This window comes from Phytophthora parasitica, assembly GCF_000247585.1.
Source record: "Phytophthora parasitica INRA-310 unplaced genomic scaffold supercont2.63, whole genome shotgun sequence".
NCBI classification, from domain to species: domain Eukaryota; phylum Oomycota; class Peronosporomycetes; order Peronosporales; family Peronosporaceae; genus Phytophthora; species Phytophthora nicotianae.
Window position 1 is genome coordinate 262,922 of NW_008649049.1, and position 19,564 is coordinate 282,485.

A 19,564-nucleotide genomic window follows, 5' to 3' on the forward strand; every position below is an offset into this window, starting at 1 on the left:
ATAAAAATTAGACTTGTGTACACTACTCCACGTTTGCTGCGATTCTTATCGTTCTAGCCCAGCATAAAGCTCAACTCAAGATGCGTCTTCCCGAGGTGGCCGTGGCTTCTGCGTCTCACTCGTCTTATGCCTCGCCAGCGCGTAACAGCAACAACACCCGATTTCTTCGTCCGTCCGCCGGTACACTCCTTCCCCCTTCTGCAACTGACGGAGGCTCGGGCGGGTGGACGCTGCCGCCTCTGAACCATTTCATGACGCTTCCCAGGCGCTTTATGCCCTCGAGTTTTGGCGCCTCCATAGACAGCAGCACAGCCAGTAGTCCCGGTAGCAGTGGAACAGAGATAGATAACAGAAACAGGATCAGAAACACGCTCGGATCCACTGCCAACGGGGCCGCTATGGATAATTTACTTAATGATGAGGACGAGGACCAGGGAACGCGCAACCACTTCGTTGTACCCCGCACAGTGCACTTACAGGACGACCAAGATCTGAATGACACAGATACAGGCCCAGTACATCAGCCAGAAGAGATCGACCTTACTGTCTCGTCAGATGAGGGCGAAAACGGCGGCCACGACGCAGCAGATAGCGGTGACATCATCGAGATTCTGGACTCTTCGGGTGTTTATCAACCAGCGCCTTTGCCCCGAAAGCGACGTCGATCAGGAGCCAACAGAGTACTGGAGCTTAAACGCCAGCGCGTGACGGACACGAGAAGTGCCGAGTCTACCAATATCAGTATACAGAACAGTGAAGTGGTGGAGGAATTCAAGCGACGACTCAAGTGCAGCATTTGCCTGGATGTATTGGAAGACATGACCTCCACATTATGTGGACATATATTCTGTGCCGGCTGCATCCACCAAGCGATCCGAGCCAGTGGGAAGTGTCCACTGTGCCAGCGTCATCTTCATCTCAAGGACACACATCGTCTATTCTTCTGAAGAGTTTGGCCAAGGGGAACGCCTTCCAGGTCAGTATATTTCATTTTTATTTGACGTCGGGTACTAGAATTCCATGGCTGCAGACACTCGATCGCCTGGTGCTCCTGCTTCTGCTGTTACTGGGGCTGCGGAGTAAAACTGATTGAAGTTTAACCGGAGTAGGAGACACTACGCAGCAAGTAGCAGCACAGGCGTCAGCACATTAGAGTGCCATATTTTTTCTATCAACATCTCTAAATCACGCGTGTATGCGCAGGAACAGTAAATCAAAGCAAGGGCCAAACAGTTCACGTACCTCTGAAAACTCTCGAGTGTTTCTATCCACATCACGAGTAACGCTTTGCAGACTGCTAACCAGAACTCGGAGCGCGACGTCGAACTCGTAGCACAACGCACGGATGCGAGTCTCTTCGGAAATCCTCCCTGTCACTTGCCTTTCTAATGCCCTCACGAATCCGGTCAAGCTCCAGGCTGCTGCGAGTGTGTCTAAGAAAGCCGAGCGGATCTGTGAAATACAAGCCACCCTCATCAGCATCAAATAGATCAATCAAGACGCAGGAAGAGGTTAAGGCTTACTGTTAGTGCAGGTCTGTCCAGGAAGCAACAGAGAGTTGCAACCGATACATATTCCTCGTGACAGTGACGCAGTTCCACCAGTGTTGTTGCTGCCTGTACTGCATGCTCGAGTTTGGACCACGCCATCATTAACACCTACCACAATGTCAGTATGGTTATCTAGGATAGTATCTCGATTTCCACTAACCTTTGTGGCAAAAGTCTCGTTGAATGCCCGGAGGAAGGCCTGCATCTTGTAGACTACGCCCCCACATTGCCGCTCAAGCGATGAAGATAGTTGTCCTTGTGCGCGGATACTTCGCAACAACCCCCAAGCCTCTCGCATTTCCAATGATGTCAGTCGTACGTGAAGCAGAAATTGGTGCATCTTCTTGTAGTGATCCAGCGACTGCGTGGTGATCACAAAACCCAGCGGCCACTTGACATCGTACACTAACTCGATTTCTTTGATGACGCTTGGAACGGCTGGCCTCATTGTCAAACTATCCAATACTGCAACAGCAACAGGGGATGAGTGGGAGAGACTATGATGTGGCAACTTAACGTGAAAAACTTACTCGGTGACAGTGCTGCGGTAGTGTTGTAATGAAAAGCTTGTGAAATAGCATCCAGCGCCACGGATCCCTCGATCATGGCCAACGTGAGAGCAGACGAAAGGCGACCTTCAAGTCCCCAATTCACACGAGTCGTGGGGTCTAAACCCTGAAGGATATCACGCGCGAAGATGTCCATGCAAAGTCCTTCTGACATGAGCATCAACTTCCGCAGCCAGCGTAGATAATCGAGCACCCGCAGTGAGTTTCGAAACCAGTCCACCGCCACCTGTTCCAGCTTTTCCTCAACAAGACGAACGGGGATCTCCACACAACAGTCGACAATCGACGTAAAGGAAATAAACTCAGCCTCAGAAGCAGTCTACAGGGCATGGCACGAAAAAGGTTAGTGATGTTGGAGGGGACGTTCAGGCACAGAAGTAAGAGCAGGTTTACCTCTGTCAATGCCTGGGTCAGCAGCTCGGAATCTTCTTGAGCGATAGCCACCGAAAAGAATGGGTGTACGGGAGGAAGAGATAGTCGGAAAGACTCTGCTGGTTCAGCAATACCAGCCATTTCAATTGTGTCAGATGACAGCTCCTCACCGCTGTTGTTTCCTCGATTAGTGGCTTCATCGTCATCATGAATTACGGCCTGCATTTCAATGTCTAGCTCTTCCTGTGTGGGAGTCCCAACTGGTGTAGTATCACCCGTTGGTTCAACTCGATCCACAGCACTGCTATCTTCCATCTCGACATCATCTAGTCCACCTTCTGCCGCAGAATCAACTTCGGTCTCCGCTTGAGTATTTGCTTTGTCAGGCACATCCGTCTTGCCATAGAGAGTCCCGTACATATCCGCATCACTTCCTCCGGGTTCGTTTAGAATACGGATACCCGTTTTGCAGGATGCCACTTCAGCGGATGCTGAGTCATTGAGAATACCCGAACTACGACTGCCAGCCTCCTTATTCACTTTCACTGAAGCTCTCCAAACGCCATCATTATCGGATACCGATTTTCGGGCCCCCGCCTCCTTATTCACTTTCACCGATGCTCTCCTATCTCCATCGTCAGTAGTTGCCGAGGTACGACTCCCCGCTTCCTTGTTCACTTTCACAGATGCTCTCCACTCGGAAGTTAGAGTTATCGTTGATGGCACCCCTGCCACCGCTGGTTCAGATGCACGTTGGTCGTTGTTCTCGACAGCAATATTCACTTCAGGTGCACGAGGTATTGACTCGTTACGCCGTTTTTCTTTTTCTAATTAGATATCGACATTGAAAGTTAGTGATAGTTAGATCATTTTCACAAGTGCAGTCGCTCGTACCTGCTGTCCATTTCGCCATATCATCTAAGCGAACACGTTGAAGCTGTCCCTTTGCGGTCGACAAGCGCACGGCACGATCTCGCCGCCATTTCATGTAATCATGTCGCTCTTCGGCGTCATTCATTAATACTGAGAATCTACGAGCAAGTTAGTCAACGACAAAAAAAAACTCCGTAAGCCAACACTAATAATGCACAGTAAATCGGCTGTATGGTGACGTACTTGTCCAAAAGAACCTCACGTCCATAAACCTCCTGGTCTGCTAGAGCTTTCTCTTCATCATCGAGTCGTCTAGCGTCTTCGGCTTGTTCCTGCTGCTCTTGTTGAAGTCTGCGTTGCTTCTGCTCCAGAATTTGTTGATCTAGCATGTAATGTTGCTCCAACTGAGATCTTCTTTTTGTTTCAACCTTGCCACGTAACGCCACAAGACTCAGTAACAAGCAATCTGCAAGGGAAGAATTGCCGTATTAATCCAGAGACTTACGTCTTCGCGGATGAAATCTCGTCTTGACTCCTCTTTAGATGCTGCTGCAACAGCCATTTCCGTCTTAGAGGGCTCAGTGTCGTCTGAATGATAGGTACCTCCAGTAAATGTCATGGCTTCTACTACTGCTTTCCACTTCTCTGCATGCTCAGCAGCTTCATCCCCACAAGCAAGCATTCTCAACGCTTGCATATTTACCTAAAGTACCCACGGTACTTGTCAGTAGTAATTACAAAGAAAACTAATCATTCCCTCAGCACCTACCAGAGGATGAGTATAAGCAATAGCATTCACGCTTCGCAGTAGCGCTTGAACTTGACTAACGTGGATAATCATGGGTGCGATACCAACCATAAACTTTGGGAACATCTTGGTCGCCTCAGTCGATAGTTCTTCACTGAAAAGCCCATCCCCACTTCCAGCAGCGGCTTTTTCTAACAGAATTCTGCTCCACATAGTGACTTCAAACTCGTCCTAACGCGGCCACCAACAAGAGCACACGTCAGTGTAAAGCCCGGCTACACCACATAGTCAGGTTCGGGACTTACAAAAGCATCGATTGACTCATTCACTCTCCCCGACGAAATGAGGTCGGACAGCACAGATAAGAACGGTGAGCATGACTTCACAAGAAACCAGATCACCAGCTCTTGCATAAGCCCTGAAGAATCTTCCACGCGTAGAGAGGAGACGTAGTGATGCAAACGATTAATCAACGCGATTCCACGCGGGAATTGACCTATAGGATTCAATAATAAGAATTGTGAGGTTAACGATCCCATCTCTATAGCATTGAAGTACCTACCATGTTGCAGCAATGGCCAGAAGAAGTCCGCATCGCAACCAAATATGCCGCCAATGGTTTCCATAACACGACATACTTTGCGCGTCTTGCACAATAGTTTTGTGATCGATATAATCTCGTCCTCTTGATCTACCTCGCTTGGCAAAGATTTCAGACATTCCAGCGTGATCGATTCTACAAGCATCTAATTCAAGCAAGCTAAAATGTTAGAAACACATGGACTCCTGCATTACACCATACAGCGGCTTACTCGATGTGTTGACAGGAACAGCAGAAGTGCATCTCCCATGGCTTGAAGCGTCTTTCCTCCTCTTGCAGGATCTTGTGAGTAATAGATAGCTAGTAATTCTAACCTCATAACCATGGTTCCGGTTTTCCGAAATGCCTAACCAAACAGCAGCATAAGCCAAAGCAACACAAAAGCCTCATCTTCGATGCAATGTGAAACATCGAATCCGAGCATACCTCTAAAACGGATATTGTGGTCGATACAGTTGTGTTTGAGAGCTTGATGTTACGGATCCCAGGCAGCTGGAACGACGCCGACTTAAAATCTCTCCGAAAAAGTGTGGAGTCGATTCCACTCAATGCTCGCAGCGAATCCTTCGTAATCACGACCAATATCAGCAACGATTCCTTTGCCAAAACGCACTCCCAAATTTTAATAGCGCAACTCACCTCAATAATGTCTTCTTCGCGTACCTCCAGTGGTATATCCCCGTTTAGAGCAAAATCATCAGGAATCGCTACGTCACGAATGGACCGATTTCTTTCTCGAACTGACGGTTTGGCGTAACCCTCAGGTAACTCCATTCGGTCTCCCAGGTCTTCCCATGCGTACGTGTGCGCTAACCAGCGTTCAATACTATCAAGAGAACATTCCGATCCCCACGACGATTTTTCTGTAATGCTGCTCGCATCTCCCCAGTCTGCCTGCAGCGTTTGTCCTTTAAAATGCACTTCTTGTGTGCCGTCATAGAAGAAAACGTCTTTCCTTGGTGACAAACACTTTGCTTGTTTTCCAGGCATCACTGTCTTGAGCGTCTTGCAAGTATCAGTCGAACCTTGACCATGACGCTGACGCTTTGGAGTATCTCTGATAACCCATAATAATGCATTAGTAAAACCTGACAGTGTTTATTCAGTCCAAAACTGAAATTCATACAGTGGAATCGAAGCGCGATCGTCGTCTTGGTTGCTAGGAAGGCCAAAGAACTGATTAGGCTACAGATGCATGGCCATACAAGTGTACTTAGAACCATTTCGATAGTCCTCTATAGCTTTCTCATCACTTACCTGTTTGAATGGCATCATTGAAAGCTGCCCTTTATCTTCAGGTACAGCACCATTAGGACACCATAGACTGGTGTGTCGACTAGATATCCCATTGCCGAAATTGCTAAACAAGTCCTGCGAGAAGAGTCTGAGCATAGTCACCAGATACTAATCAGAGATGAAGCCGAGAGTGTGACGTCGGACGCAAAGTTAAGTACTTACGCTCTCTCTTGGAGCAAAATTGGCGACTTATGAAAGAGCGCTCTTGAGCGCTGCACCATTTCAATGTCGTTCATTCGAATGCGATCACCAACACGCTTTTTATCATCAGCGAAGATCTGTCAATAGGCAAATATTACGATGAAAACTACAGCAAACCAGCAACACTAATCACGAACAGCGCTGTCATACCATGTTGGACTTTTCGCTCGTTGCTTGCATGGGATCTTCAAACACAAATGTATCACCGTCTTCTCCACCGGCGAGTGCAACCAGCAGCCGCATGATGTCGTCTATTGGAACTGCCACACATTCAACCATTGGTCGTCAGCTGAGGCCAAGTTTCTCTACCAGTCTCGAACAGACCTGCTGTCTCTGTACTCTGCTGCTGTTGCTGCTCAATGCTCATGCAGCGCTCCACCACGCGATCCATACGGTCCACGACGTTCGTTCTGGTCACAGAATGATACTTAGCCTCAGTTCACAACCACAACCAGCATTAACACCACTACGCACACATCTGCGTCTTGTTCGCACGCCAGCAGCTTTGCTCGTATATCTAGCAGCTCGTTCTGAACCGATACGCTTGCGGATTCACGCTACATATAAGCGCACGTCAGAGAGGAGAAACTGGAGAGGCAGTTAGCTGGTCACTGGCAGCACATACGGGACTCAGAAGTCGGTGGTAGAGTGGCAGCACGCGTCGGAATTCGCTCCGAGACTGAGAGCAGATGTGGGAGCGTAGACGCCGTAGCAGATCCACCACGCCCTCCTCCGCTTCCGCCGCCATCGTCAAGCCTTGGTGCATGGACTTGTGTACCACATAATTACTACATAAATGGCTACACTCACTTCAACTTTGACGGAAACAAGACCTAACGTTGACGTTGTATTTCTTTAGACGGCTCACGTCCACGCCTCCATTCCCCGACTTGCTCTACCTACTCTGAGACGGCCTCCGAGATGGCACGTGCCCACTGCTGTGCAAGGTTGTTGGTGTCGGTGATTCGGATCGTATCTGAACGCTATAGATCCACAAAAAGAGGAGTCAGCCACAGCTAATACTTGCAGTACTGAGTAGCAATACCGTGCGAGTTGCTACGTACCGATACAACGTCGAACGTATGGGGATCGATTTCGTTTACAGTAGTGTCCGGAGTCAGGAAAAGTTCGCGTTTAAAGCGGCCAGACCACGCACTGATTACGATCAATCGTGGTGCATCAGTGAGGTAGAGCTGTCAACGAATCAGCGATCAAAGCGAGTTAGTACTACCGTCACAAATGAAATCTCCTGTAAATCATGTTGTACCTCTCGGGTGCGATTAAACATCTTGGAGCGGACTTTCACAGTGGATTCAAAGCGGATCTGCTCGTCATAACCGATGCAAGCAGGTCGACTCCTCTGGAGAGAGCTGCTACTCCGCGAACGTTTGCTGCTGCTATGAGCAGAAACAGTAATGCCAAGCGAATAAGAAATACTGTATATCATAGTGCTTACGCGAAACAATAGTACCTGAACTCGTCCGTTGTGCTTTCAGAGAAATCGTCCGAAAAGTACTCAGCAACTGTCCAGTTCTCCGAAGCGCCATCCTGTTGCATCAACTATAGTTAGTCTCTGGAAGTGATACATGATACATTATACGTAGTCTACGTACCAGCTTTGGCTCGGGCAAATCTAGTTTGGGAGGGTTGTAGGGTGGAGTCTTGTCGTTAATGCTGTCCCATTCGACGCCTTCGAAAAACGGGTGATTCTGTGCAGCCACAACACCGTTAGATATCGCAGCTCACATGTCAGCGCACTATCAACTTAAACTGACCTTCAGTTCGGCGTAGCCTTCTTCGTTCTGCTGAGCGCCAATGCGTTCGTCGGGGTCCTGAGGGCAATGCACAAATGAGTCGGTTTGTCATCCATGACTTAATTGAAACAACTAGAGCGTGAAGCTACCTGAACAAGAAGTTTACGGATCAGATCCTGCGCGGTTTCCGGGACACTACTTGGGAACTCGAACTCATCGCTCGAATGGTTAATAATCTGCAAGACCCAGAATGTCAGAGTATCAACATGAAATTAAATAAAAAAAGAAGCAAGACACCGATCTCACCACTTGGAAAGTTAGGTAGTCATTTTCTCCAACAAAAGGAGCACGACCAGTTAACATCTACACAAATACGATTGTTATGAGTCAACATGTCCAATCGACAACTACTGCTGCAGCCAGATCCAGACAACCTGGAAGATTAAGCAACCCATTGCCCATAGATCGGCTGCTCGTGAGGCCGGTTTGTCGTGCAAAACTTCCGGAGACACATACGAGGCCGTGCCACAAAACTGACAAACGTCGCTACTCTCTCCATCTTGATCCTTCATGTAAAAACAAGCAAATCTTTAATTAAGAAATAAGAAATACTTAAGTATTGACAAAGAGAACAATCAGGTTCCCACAGGTTATGGAGGCCCCTCTCACCTTTGCAGTGCCGAAATCAGTCACTTTCAAGTGTCCTTGCTCACTGCAAGAGACAACACAACAATCGTTAGAGTGTAGCCGTAATATAAAGCCACTCTACATACCCAACCCAACATACCTGAGGAGCAGATTGTCAGGCTTGATGTCGCGGTGGATGACATGCTACAGAGGAGCAAGCCTCAGTTAGACTAGCCCAGCTCAGCAAGATCCACCTCCAAATATTCCACATTCAAGTTGCAGTACCTGAGAGTGCATATACTCAAATGCGTTGACCAGCTCTGCCGTGTAGAATTGCGTGAGTTTGAAAGAGCACGCCGCATCCGATACACCTTGCCCCTGTTGCTTTTGATACTCCGTGCTACGCAAAATTACAGGCGATCCAGTTAGATATTGAGCGCTGTTGCAGCCCTGTACACCACGCACCTGATGAGTCCGAAGAGATCGCCACCGCGACACAATTCCATGACCAGGTACAAGCTGTGGTGGTCCTGTATCCACAACCAGACACAGCAAAAACATGAGACGAGGTGAACAGATGGGTTCCTTTTTGCGGTGCCGCACCAACTCAGCCAGCAGCTAAACGCTGTTCAAGGGCCGTGCACGGCGGCATTCAAGGATCCAGGTCACCTTACGCGGAAGCTGCAGTAGAACTTGACGATATTAGGGTGCGAGAGGCGTGACATGACCTTGCGCTCTGTGAGTACGAAGGCCGTCTTGTTCTCCTTGCGGATGAAGCTCTGGTCCATCACCTTCACGGCGAAGTCCATGCGACTCTTCTTCAGCTGCGCATGGAAAACCTGCGAGTGGAGACCATGGAAACAATAATGACATCCGACTAGCGTCAGTCTCATTTCAGCAACTCCAGTGCTCAATGTCGACCCACCTTGGCGTAGGAGCCTTGGCCCAGCACGTTGCCGAAGAAGAAGGCGCTGGCCTCTGGTGCTGCGTCAAAGTGGAGCGCATGTGCCGGCGTCGTGGCCATCTTCCCCCGCTCTCGTTGCCCCAGCAGGTCCAAGCTTCGTCAAGTCGCTCTTTGTTTTATACATCGATTAAAAAACATGATTTTGAAAATTGTGTTGTGTATAAAACTCTGTTTCCCCCTCTCTGTAGCTCTTCACAAAAGCCATCGCGCCCTCCAGAAGCTAAAGACCGCAACCAGCCAGCGAGGAAGGTGCAGCCCCCCCCTTCCTTTCAGCCTCCTACACTCTCGCCTAGGACCCGCCTGCGACGCAAGATGGTGTCGTTCGCGTCGCCGCTGTTCTGGCAGATCAACTATTTGGTGACCAACCTCAGCAAGAAAAACTTCAAGTCCAATGTGGCTGAGCTCAACCAGGTACGGATCTTTTGGCCATTGTACTGCCTCCCTCAGGGCTGTATACTAACTCTGTTTGTTGCTTACGGCTGTTTCAGCTCGTGGAGCTCTATGGAGAAGACGCGCGTATCTTCCTACTCAACTGCCTCGTCAAGGACATCGATTTCCGCGACGCTCGTGGCCAGAAGGACGCACTGAAGATCCAACTGCTCACGCACGAGGTCGCCCAGGCCTCGTCGCGCCCTAATTTCACCACTTTCATCTGCGAGGTGCGTCCTCGGCGCTATCTTTTCGCAATATTTTAAATTTTATTGTAAATTTATGATATTTTATGACAGGCGATCGAAGGAAGCTCGCCCGACTCCGCAGCCGTCAGTGGACGACATGTGACCGAGGAATTCCTCCAGTTCTTCTGTAAGACTCTGAAGCTCAGTCTCCCCCAGCAAGTGACGGTCGGTCTAGCCTTCGCCCAGGGCGAGAACGCCGAGAGCTCCGCCCAAGCCATCCAGTTCCTGCGCACCAAAATCCCCGAGATCTCGTCCTGCGGTGCCAAACTTCCGTCGGACGTGCTCCACTCGCTCGTCTTCGTGCTGCGTATGAAGAAGGAATTCCACGCCAACATCGCCGAGACCGACTCATTCCTCGCTAGTATCTCCTCAGCGCACCCGAACGACATGGGTTCGCTTGAAATGGCCCCATTGACCATGGGCGACCCCGAACACGTGGACTGCGAACCCGTGACGGACTCGGACTCGCTCAGTAAGCTCATCTCGGACGTGTCTTCGAGCTGTCTGTTCTATGAATTGATGGAGGATGTCGGCTACTCGTGTACGGCATCTCCACAGGCGTTCCGTACGCTTCTGGCTGAGGCTGGACTGGCGAAGGCACCCACGATCCCACCGGCTCAAGTCGCGGGTATGCTGGCGATGCTCTCGCGGACTTACACTGGTCTGGATGCGAAGAACGGAGCCACTTTGATGGCGAATCTTACGATTGACTTTGAGGCGTCCGCGTCGGACGAGGCAGCAGCTGCACCCGTGCGGGAAAACTGGGACCTCGAGGTTATCGCTGATGTGTTGCAGAAAGACTACGGCTCTATCAAGTGGACCAAGGTGGCGGAGAAGCTGGATCGTGCCGATCTTAACATCCAGAATGTGGCTCAGCTCCGTGTGCTTATTACGGCGTTCCAGCGGTTCTCGCAGACCAAGTTCCGTGTGACGACCTTGCTCCGGCCCTGGAAGAACAGCCGCGCGCACATTAGCATCCTGAAGGCCGCTGTAGAGGCTCCACCGGAAGTGCTTTCGTTCTCCGAATCGCCGCACAAACTCGCGCCGTTCGAAGGCGCCGACGCGTCAGCTGTCCCCAAGAATGGTGTGTGGTTCTCGTTAGATATTGTGGACACGCTACTGCAAGTATCGGAGCAAGACTGTTACGGTGACGTTCGCAAGCTTCTGGATAGCGCAATGAAGACCTGTCCGGATGTTCTGATCGCCAACTTGGCGCAGGCGTCGCCTCGTTGGAACGCGCTACGTGATGACATGTTCTCGGAGCTCTTTAGCACGTACATCATGGGTCGTCCCAATGCTCCGCTTATCATGCGCCACCTGTGGTCTGTAGCGCCCAAACTGGTACTGTACGCGAGTGTCAAGTGCTTCTACGCTGCAACGGCCCCACACATTGTGTCGCGGCTATTCGCGCTCTTCCGCAATACTGGTGACTCGTTCGCGTCCGCCATCCACTCGAACTATTTCTCGTTTGCTTTGGCACTGGCCACCATGGGAGCCAACCACGACGTGCTAAACTTAGAGACGTGGCTGGTGGAGCGTCTGGCGTCTCAACGGACGGCGTTTGCGACCTCGTGCTTGGCCTTCGTGCACCGCAACTACGCTCGAGCGGTGCCTAAGAGCAACATTACTCCGCAGTCGAGTCATGTGCTGTCTATTGAGTCGTTGGCGACTATTCTTAAGTGTATTATGGCCGTTCAGGGGGCGCTACCCGTTACTATCGCACAAGAGCTCAAGCGTATTATCACTCTCTGCATGGAAACCCACCCAGTCATCTCGGCGTCCACACGCCCCGCCGGTGAAGTTGGCAATGCGCACGCACCAGGTGTGGTGGGGGCAGGTGCTGGCCTTGGCGCCGCAGCTGCAGCAGGCGCAGGTGTTGGAGCTGGAGGCGAGGGAGTCTCGAGTGGTGGGGACACCTCAACGTACACGGCGGAGATGATCGAGGAGCAGGCTAACGCGTACTTCCAGCAGATCTACACGTCCGAGCAGAATATCAACGACGTCGTGGCGATGCTGAAACGTTTCCAAGGTTCTCGTGACGAGCGCGAGCGGCAGATCTTCTACTGCATGATCCACAACCTGTTCGATGAGTACCGATTCTTCCCACGGTATCCTGAGATGGAGTTGCGGATTACGGGCGTTCTCTTCGGCAAGCTGATCGAGCACCAAGTGCTGCCACCCAACTTCCTGCAAACTGCACTGCGATCTGTGCTGGAGAGTCTTCGCGAGCCTGTGAACTCAAAATTCTTCTTCTTCGGTGCATGTGCGTTGCAGCAGTTTGTGCCGCGGTTGCGAGAATTGCCCGCGTACTGTACGAACCTGTCGCAAATCCCTCATTTGCAGCACGCTCTGCCTGAGATCATGCGCCAAGTGAACCAAGTTATTCGTTCAATTGCTGTGTCAGGACCTACGGTGGATGCGAGTGCTGGCAGTGGTGGTGCCTTATCATTGGGTGGCACATTACCACCTTTAGGTGGTGCGGCGGAGGGAGATGGAGCCTCGAGACTGAGCAGCAGCGCCGCATCGTTTGGTGCTGGATCACCGCCACCTGCCGCGAAGGCTCAGGATGATATCGGTATCCAGATCCCGTCCTCGATCTTGAGTCGGTCGGCGGGTCCATCATTGACTTCTCCATCACCCAATGCACCGGCTGGCTCTCCACCACCTCCTGCTGCCCCTGCACCGGAGCTGAATGTGGACCACATCTTCCACGAGTCAAGCAAGGTTGACGAAAGTGAGGTGATCGAGCAACCGGACGAAAACGTGAAGGATCGAATCCACTTCATTGTGAACAACATGTCGATTTCGAACCTGGAAGCGAAGATCCCAGAGGTGCGTAAGATGTTGCTACCAGCGTATCACGCGTGGCTCGCGAACTATTTGGTGGTCAAGCGTATCTCGACTCAGCCCAACTACCACACGGTTTACCTGATCTTCATCGAAAAACTCGTGCGTCCGGAGCTGGAGCGTGAAATCCTGAAGCGTACTCTTCAGAATGCTCGCAAGCTGCTGACCTCAGGAACGATCACGACGAACTCACAACAGCGTTCATTGCTGAAGAATCTGGGTTCGTGGCTCGGTGTGTTCACCCTCGCGCGCAACAAGCCTCTGTTGCAGCGTGACTTGGACTTGAAGGAGCTGCTGTACGTGGGCTACGAGACTGGTCACCTTATTGCTGTGACGCCTTTCGTTGCCAAGATCCTTGAAGGCTGCAAGAAGTCGAAGATCTTCAAGCCGCCTAACCCGTGGGTTATGGGTCTTATCCATGCCATGAGCGAGATCTATGATGTACCGGACCTGAAGCTTAATCTCAAGTTCGAGATTGAAGTCCTGTTCAAGTCGTTCAAGTTGAACGTGGAGGACCAGCGCAAGGCGCAGCTTCTGCATACGCGTCGTGCTCCACCTCGTACTGCCAACCCGGACTTCAATGTCAAGGTCCCAAAGAATGCGATGATGGGACAGCGGTCTGCCACGCCTCCTCCTGGCTCAGGAGTCAAGTTGGGTCGACCACTGACACCGGGCAAGATGAAGAAGCCAGGCGAAGGGTTCGCTCCTGCTGGCAGTCCGACTGGAAGGGAAGGAGTGGCAGGTTACGGTCTTGGAACAAGCAATACTGGAGCTGCTGCTGCAGAGTCGACGGTGATTCCGAACCTGGCTTCGTATGTTGCTGTGAACCCTGAGCTTCCACTGCGTAACGTGAACTTGCGTCGTCTTGTACCTCTTGCCGTGGATCGTGCTATTCGCGAGGTGATCTCACCTGTGGTGGAGCGCAGTGTCACAATTGCGTGCATTACTACTCGTGAGGTGATTCTGAAAGACTTTGCTACGGAGTGTGATGATACGAAGATGCGGAAGGCGGCGCATCTGATGGTGGCGTCAATGTCTGGATCGTTGGCACTTATCACGGCGAAGGAGCCGCTTCGCAATGCTATTGGTACGCATCTGCGTGCTCTGCTTCCCACCAGCGCTGGCGACCCACAGCAGCTTGAGCATGTGATCCAGGTTTGTTCCAACGAGAACACGGATCTGGGTTGTATGCTAATTGAGAAGGCGTCGTCCGAGAAAGCCATGCGTGACATCGATGAGGCTCTGGCAGGTGCTTATGCATCACGTCGGCGATACCAGCAGCAGCAAGCGCAGGCTGGAAAGGCACCAGGTGCCGACGGAGTGCACTTCTTCGAGGGCAGCGCTAGCAGCTCGGCCGTGGCGGCCTCTGCTGGTTCTCCGGGTGCTCCTAGTGGCCAATGGCCAGCAGCTTTGCCTGAAGTTTTTAAGCCCAAGCCTGGTGGCGTCCCGCCCATGCAACTTGTGGTGTACGAGGCCTTCCAGCGTATCCCACGACCCACTTCAATGCCTCTTTCGTCTCGTCCAGGTGCTGCCGCATACTCAGGCGCTGCTGTCGACAAGGAGGGAGACACTGCTGGTGTGACTGTGACTGCTGCGTTGGATCGCTTTGCTGGATTACTGGAGCGTTTCGAGCTGTTCGTGCAAAAAGTGGCTCGTCAGGCTGCGGCTGCTCAGCGTGAGCTTCCATCGCTGCTGGCGATTCCGGCTGAAAGTGAGGTCTTCGCTGTTCTCCGTGAGGTTCGTGCCCTGGGTGGAAGTGTGCGACCGGCTTTGCGCGATGAAGCCTGCCTCAAGATCGCGAACCGTATTGTGAAGTTCATGTACGAATTGGGTAACGGCGGTCGAGGCAACGAGCTGTTCTTGGAGATTCTCGTGAGCTCGTTGGAGGCACTGACAGCCAGCTGTGATAAGCTGCGCAAGGAGATTGTTGGATGGGTCTTGCGCGCCCCAGTGGACGATAAACTGAAGCTTCACTGTGAAATTATTGTGGCTCTTATCCGCTACAAGGTGGTGGATGCTAGTGAGTTTGACGTGTACCTGGCTCGCAACATGGAGCGCAACAGTGTGGCTATCGAGTTTGCAGTCCACGTTGTTCGTCAATGCCTCATGATGGAGCACGTTGCTGTCGCTGCCCAGTTGCCGAACACTCTGGAAGCTCTTGCACGCATTGTGGAGCGTCACGGAGGTGCTACAGCGAACAAGAACGTGCAGATTCTTGCTGCTCTCTTGGAGCAGGCTCGTGTGCAAAAGCTGCAGAACCGCCCAGCGCCGCCAGCGCCACAGAAGAGTATGGGGGCGATTGGTAGTGGCGCTGCCAAGGCCACTGGGGAGCGACCTCTGGTACAGGAACATGCAGCTTTCAAGCACACAGTCAGCAACGCGCTGGAGCACTGGATCGCCATTTACAAGGAACCGACGGGCAACTCGAAGATGCACGCTCAGTATCTCCAGATGCTGAAGCAATACGGATTGCTTGCTGACGACGAAAGTGTGTCGCTGTTTTTCAAGTTCGGCACGGAACTGTGTGTGGATGCATGTTTGAAGAGCTCCTTCGCTGCGAGTGACCCCGCTGCGCTCAAGGCTGGCGTGAAGGTTCCGCTGAACTACGCGGTGCTGGACGCTCTGACGCACTTGATGGCGCTGCTGGTCAAGTACCTTGACCCAGCGCCCGCGGCGAAGCTTCAGGTGTTGAACCATGCTGTTGGTGCAATTGCCAATGTGTTGGTTGCCGCCCATGACTTGTCGCGCAAGAAGAAGGCCCCCTTCGACCAGCGCGTGTTCTTCCGTATGTTCGTGAACCTCATGAAGGAGTTGACGGCTCAGGAACCGGCTTTGGATGCTATCCACCTTCAGGTCCTCAACACATTTGCCAGCGCGTACAACACGCTGCAGCCTATGGGACTTCCTGGCTTCGTGTTTGCTTGGACAGAGCTCATCTCGCACCGCTGCTTCATGCCGCTGCTACTGCGTGCGAAGCAGCAACGTGGCTGGCAGATTCTACACCGCCTGCTCATGAACCTGCTCGTGTTCATGGAGCCATTCCTGCGTCATGCGAACTCGAACGTGTCTCTACCGGACTCCATTGCTGCGCTCTACAAGGGTGTGGTGCGTATCATTCTGGTGCTTCTGCACGATTACCCAGACTTCCTGAGCGACTTCTACACGAGCTTTTGTGACGTGTTGCCTGCAGCTTGTGTTCAGCTGCGTAACGTGATCCTGTCGGCGTTCTCGCGCACGATGCGCCTCCCCGACCCGCTCACTCTGGGACTTCAGGTCGCGCAACTCCCTGAAGTGAGCGTGGCCCCGCGGCTGATGCCTGCGTGGGGAGCTGCCCTTACGCACAACGACATCAAGGAATATGTCGACGAGTTCTTGCATGCTACAGCGAACCGCGCCTCGGTGTTCCCCGCTGACCTCATCTCCAAGCTGATGCGTCCTGCCGCCCAGTTGGAGCGCGACCCGACGTCCTGTAAGTACGCGTTGCCTGCTCTCAATGCGCTGGTGCTGTACCTGGGCAAGGAGGGCATTGCCGACATGGCCAACGGTGGTTCAACGCCTACGAATGCGCCTGCGTCGTCTGGATCTGATGGCAAGTCTACGACCAGTAAGTTTGAGCAAACCGCGGCCATGGATGTGTTCCGCTACCTGGCGGACGAGCTGGACACGGAGGGCCGCTACTGGTACTTTAGCTCGTTGGCAAACCACCTGCGTTACCCGAACAGCCACACGCACTACTTCAGCTGCGTCATCCTGTACCTGTTCTCGTACTCGAACAACAAGATGGTCAAGGAGCAGATTACGCGCGTGCTCATTGAGCGTCTCATCGCCAACCGCCCGCACCCGTGGGGTCTGCTGGTGACGTTCATCGAGCTGATCCGTAACAAGAGCTACAAGTTCTGGGAGCAAGACTATCTCGAGTGCTCGAGTGAAATCAAGGAAGTGTTCGATGACGTCGCCCGCACGTGTCTGGGGGGAACGGCACCCGGCGCTTCGAGTGCGAGTCCTTTGGCGTCGCTGGGCGGCAGTGCCATCTCCCCCAGTTCTTCGTCTTAGATTAGTAGGGAATAGTTAGGGACCAACTTGCTTTTCATCTGCTCAAATACATTTCTTTTGCCTGTACTGCAATGCAAGCCTGTACTAGTTGAGGATTTCTTTATTCGCAGACTGAAGTGCACTTTACTTTTCAAACTTGCGTAGGATATTGAAAGCGGCGACGTATTGCAATGCCGTGTGCTTGAGGCTGTACTCGTTGTTTGGCAGTCCCACCTTCTCGAACAGAGCCGGCATATTATCAACAGGCTTGCGCAGATGTTCATGTGAGGCGAAGTTGCTTAGGAACTCGTCGATCAGTAAGTCCACATGAGATACCGTGTAGCACGGCGAGTACTGAACCTCGATGATGAGACCTCGGGGAAGATTATTGCGGGACATGAACGTGCAAACGCTCACCACAAAGTCCCCCACAACATACTGCGTACCCTACAGTACAACAAGAACTCGGTGTCAGCTCCACGCACCTCCTTCTGACTGACTGTACTGTACCTCAAACTGTCCGTCCGATTTGAAGGCGTAGATCTCCACCTGCTGTAGGATATTGGCGCCGTCGAGTCCACACTCTAGCAGTGAGCAGTCCTCCATGAGCCCTTCGATTCCATTGTCACTGGGCGCTATGCCGTGTGCTTTTTCGTTGGCCAGCACAGCGTACACCAGGTCGTCGTTCTGTGACATCCTCAGCATGAACATGCGCTGGTTGACGTAGCCATCTAAACACCCCACAGCTCATTAGTACAGCAGATCCACCTCTACTGGCTGGCAGCACTATCATATTCGTTTACCCATGAGCGTCTTGCGGTTGAAGAGACGGCAGTGTACTACATGCCGGCCGAGCTTCTCCCCACCCATCGTCTCCAACTTGCGCAGCAGTTCCTGATACTTCTGCGTGATATTGACGTCCTGGATGATCACCACTCTAAGTAGGAGAAGCAGCATACATGTATTAGTTCGTACATCGCAGCGCACCAGCGGCTGAACGCACCTGGTCATGCCCGTCATGGCTCCCTTGTTGTCGGTGATAACTTTCCCAGTGCAAGAGTTGTATCTCGTAAAATAAAATATGACGTTAAATTTGTTAGCAATAGTACCTGTAATTTTTTTTTTTACAGAGAATAGTAATCGCCCGATTACTATTGTAATAATTCAGATCTGGTCTGAATCTGATTAGTATCAGATTAAATTGCCGTAGTAATTATAAAAGTCCACACCATCTAAGTATTAAATCTTGAGCTATTAGATTATAATACTCTCTCGGAATCAGATCTTCTTTTATTTTAAATTTAAGTTTGCATAAATGAACAGTAAATACTAATGCCATTCTCCATTAATTAAAATATTGCTAATTATTGTGAAAATTAAATTTTGAATATATTATTTCTTTATATATATAGTGGAGACAGCGTTAGCTGCACTGTTGCGTTAGGTTGGATCGCCTTGAATATTTGCACAGGCTTTGAGAGAGAACGGCGCCTTCGAGATGCATTGCTGCAGGGTCATCTATGTCGCTCTCATCGGACGCGTTACCGAGGAGCCAAGTACAAAGGGGACCGGTCCGTGTACAGCGAGCGGTTTGAGCTCCTCAATACACGGTCGAATCCGAAGCAGTTGTAGCATCGCCCGGGATTTTGAAGCGAAGTAGGAAGACCAACCCGCACAGAAGTAGAGGCCGAATGTATTTAGCTAGTTCCTAGCGAATTGAAGAGTGAGAAGGATCATGGGTCTGACACTAGCCAGTCCGTTCCTCCTCAATGCTGCTGTCACTTGATCAGAGCGACAGCAGCAGTAGAAAGTGGGCACGCATTCACCAAAAAGGAAACATGCACTAAATACTAGTACAGCACACAAGGACACTGGCTGTCCAAGTGCCTGCAATGTCGTCAGCCGGCAGGCGTCAGACACATCACCAGATTTCCACCCATTGTCCTCTAGCCACTGGGCTATAGACGCATTTGGGTGAACACCCCCAGCTCCGGCTCTAACTGCAAGTGAAACCGAGGCGGAAACCCACAGTTCACTACAGTAGTGTTTGACATCCTCGAAAGATACGTCGACGAGCTTCGAGTGCGCTGTACTGCCGCGAGGGACGGAGCCCTTGTGAAGCTGTTGTGTCAGCGCGCAGCTCGGTTTCGAGCTGAACGCTGAGCAAGAGGAGCACGCGCACCGTAGTCAATCCGGAATCCGAATACAGCAATTACTAGCGCTACATGTATAAACAGGAATGACGTTTACCATCGTTCAGATTTAAATGGTCTTATCTCTCGTAAGACTTGATCCAACTCAACCTGCAATAGCACACCTTCATCGCCCTTTAGTTGCGCACATTCTCCAATGTCTACGCTTGATTTAGAAGATGGTCCACTCGATCAGGGAGACCATCCTTTCCGCTATGAGTGTCACTGGAGATTGAACCGTGATGCGCAGCCGCCATGCGC

At 51.5% G+C, this 19,564-nt stretch overlaps 5 protein-coding genes across 14 annotated transcripts; 2 read left to right on the plus strand and 3 right to left on the minus strand.

Moving 5' to 3' along the window:
- The first annotated feature begins 32 nt into the window (after positions 1–32).
- Positions 33–1,865, plus strand: PPTG_17132 (hypothetical protein). Of its 5 annotated transcripts, none has more exons than XM_008914778.1 (3): positions 33–976; positions 1,210–1,668; positions 1,725–1,865. In XM_008914778.1, exon 1 carries the CDS (start codon positions 81–83, stop codon positions 945–947), a length of 867 nt encoding a protein of 288 aa, XP_008913026.1. In that variant the 5' UTR covers positions 33–80; the 3' UTR covers positions 948–976; positions 1,210–1,668; positions 1,725–1,865. The 5 variants fall into 5 exon arrangements, with proteins under 5 accessions (XP_008913026.1, XP_008913022.1, XP_008913023.1 ...); XM_008914775.1 differs by having other exon boundaries at positions 38–976; positions 1,031–1,668; XM_008914777.1 differs by having other exon boundaries at positions 38–976; positions 1,204–1,668.
- PPTG_17133 (hypothetical protein) lies at positions 1,011–6,976 on the minus strand (the record flags this gene model as incomplete). Its single annotated transcript, XM_008914779.1, has 22 exons — positions 1,011–1,115; positions 1,243–1,452; positions 1,524–1,658; positions 1,711–2,015; positions 2,081–2,438; positions 2,513–3,318; positions 3,386–3,522; positions 3,608–3,792; positions 3,870–4,067; positions 4,134–4,343; positions 4,418–4,608; positions 4,675–4,858; positions 4,925–5,059; positions 5,140–5,277; positions 5,353–5,770; positions 5,840–5,898; positions 5,971–6,097; positions 6,172–6,287; positions 6,361–6,470; positions 6,535–6,620; positions 6,685–6,767; positions 6,836–6,976. 22 exons carry the CDS (start codon positions 6,974–6,976, stop codon positions 1,011–1,013), a joined length of 4,437 nt encoding a protein of 1,478 aa, XP_008913027.1.
- Positions 6,977–7,109: 133 nt separating this feature from the next.
- On the minus strand, positions 7,110–9,615 carry PPTG_17134 (AGC/PDK1 protein kinase; the record flags this gene model as incomplete). Its single annotated transcript, XM_008914780.1, has 15 exons — positions 7,110–7,193; positions 7,275–7,403; positions 7,478–7,604; positions 7,682–7,758; positions 7,824–7,919; positions 7,986–8,042; positions 8,114–8,200; positions 8,271–8,327; positions 8,399–8,530; positions 8,634–8,676; positions 8,752–8,795; positions 8,877–8,991; positions 9,057–9,121; positions 9,266–9,430; positions 9,517–9,615. The coding sequence occupies 15 exons, from the start codon at positions 9,613–9,615 to the stop codon at positions 7,110–7,112; spliced, it is 1,377 nt and encodes a 458-aa protein (XP_008913028.1).
- Positions 9,616–9,732: 117 nt separating this feature from the next.
- Positions 9,733–17,219, plus strand: PPTG_17135. 2 transcript variants are annotated; one of them, XM_008914781.1, is made up of 3 exons: positions 9,733–9,966; positions 10,044–10,214; positions 10,284–17,219. In XM_008914781.1, the coding sequence occupies exons 1-3, from the start codon at positions 9,868–9,870 to the stop codon at positions 17,130–17,132; spliced, it is 7,119 nt and encodes a 2,372-aa protein (XP_008913029.1). In that variant the 5' UTR covers positions 9,733–9,867; the 3' UTR covers positions 17,133–17,219. The 2 variants fall into 2 exon arrangements, with proteins under 2 accessions (XP_008913029.1, XP_008913030.1); XM_008914782.1 differs by having other exon boundaries at positions 10,044–17,219.
- PPTG_17136 (hypothetical protein) lies at positions 17,097–18,179 on the minus strand. 5 transcript variants are annotated; one of them, XM_008914784.1, is made up of 4 exons: positions 18,115–18,179; positions 17,915–18,048; positions 17,622–17,842; positions 17,097–17,558 (listed from the first exon to the last, which is right to left on the minus strand). In XM_008914784.1, the coding sequence occupies exons 1-4, from the start codon at positions 18,129–18,131 to the stop codon at positions 17,256–17,258; spliced, it is 675 nt and encodes a 224-aa protein (XP_008913032.1). In that variant the 5' UTR covers positions 18,132–18,179; the 3' UTR covers positions 17,097–17,255. The 5 variants fall into 5 exon arrangements, with proteins under 5 accessions (XP_008913032.1, XP_008913034.1, XP_008913031.1 ...); XM_008914786.1 differs by having other exon boundaries at positions 17,622–18,048; XM_008914783.1 differs by having other exon boundaries at positions 17,915–18,179.
- Positions 18,180–19,564: the final 1,385 nt, after the last annotated feature.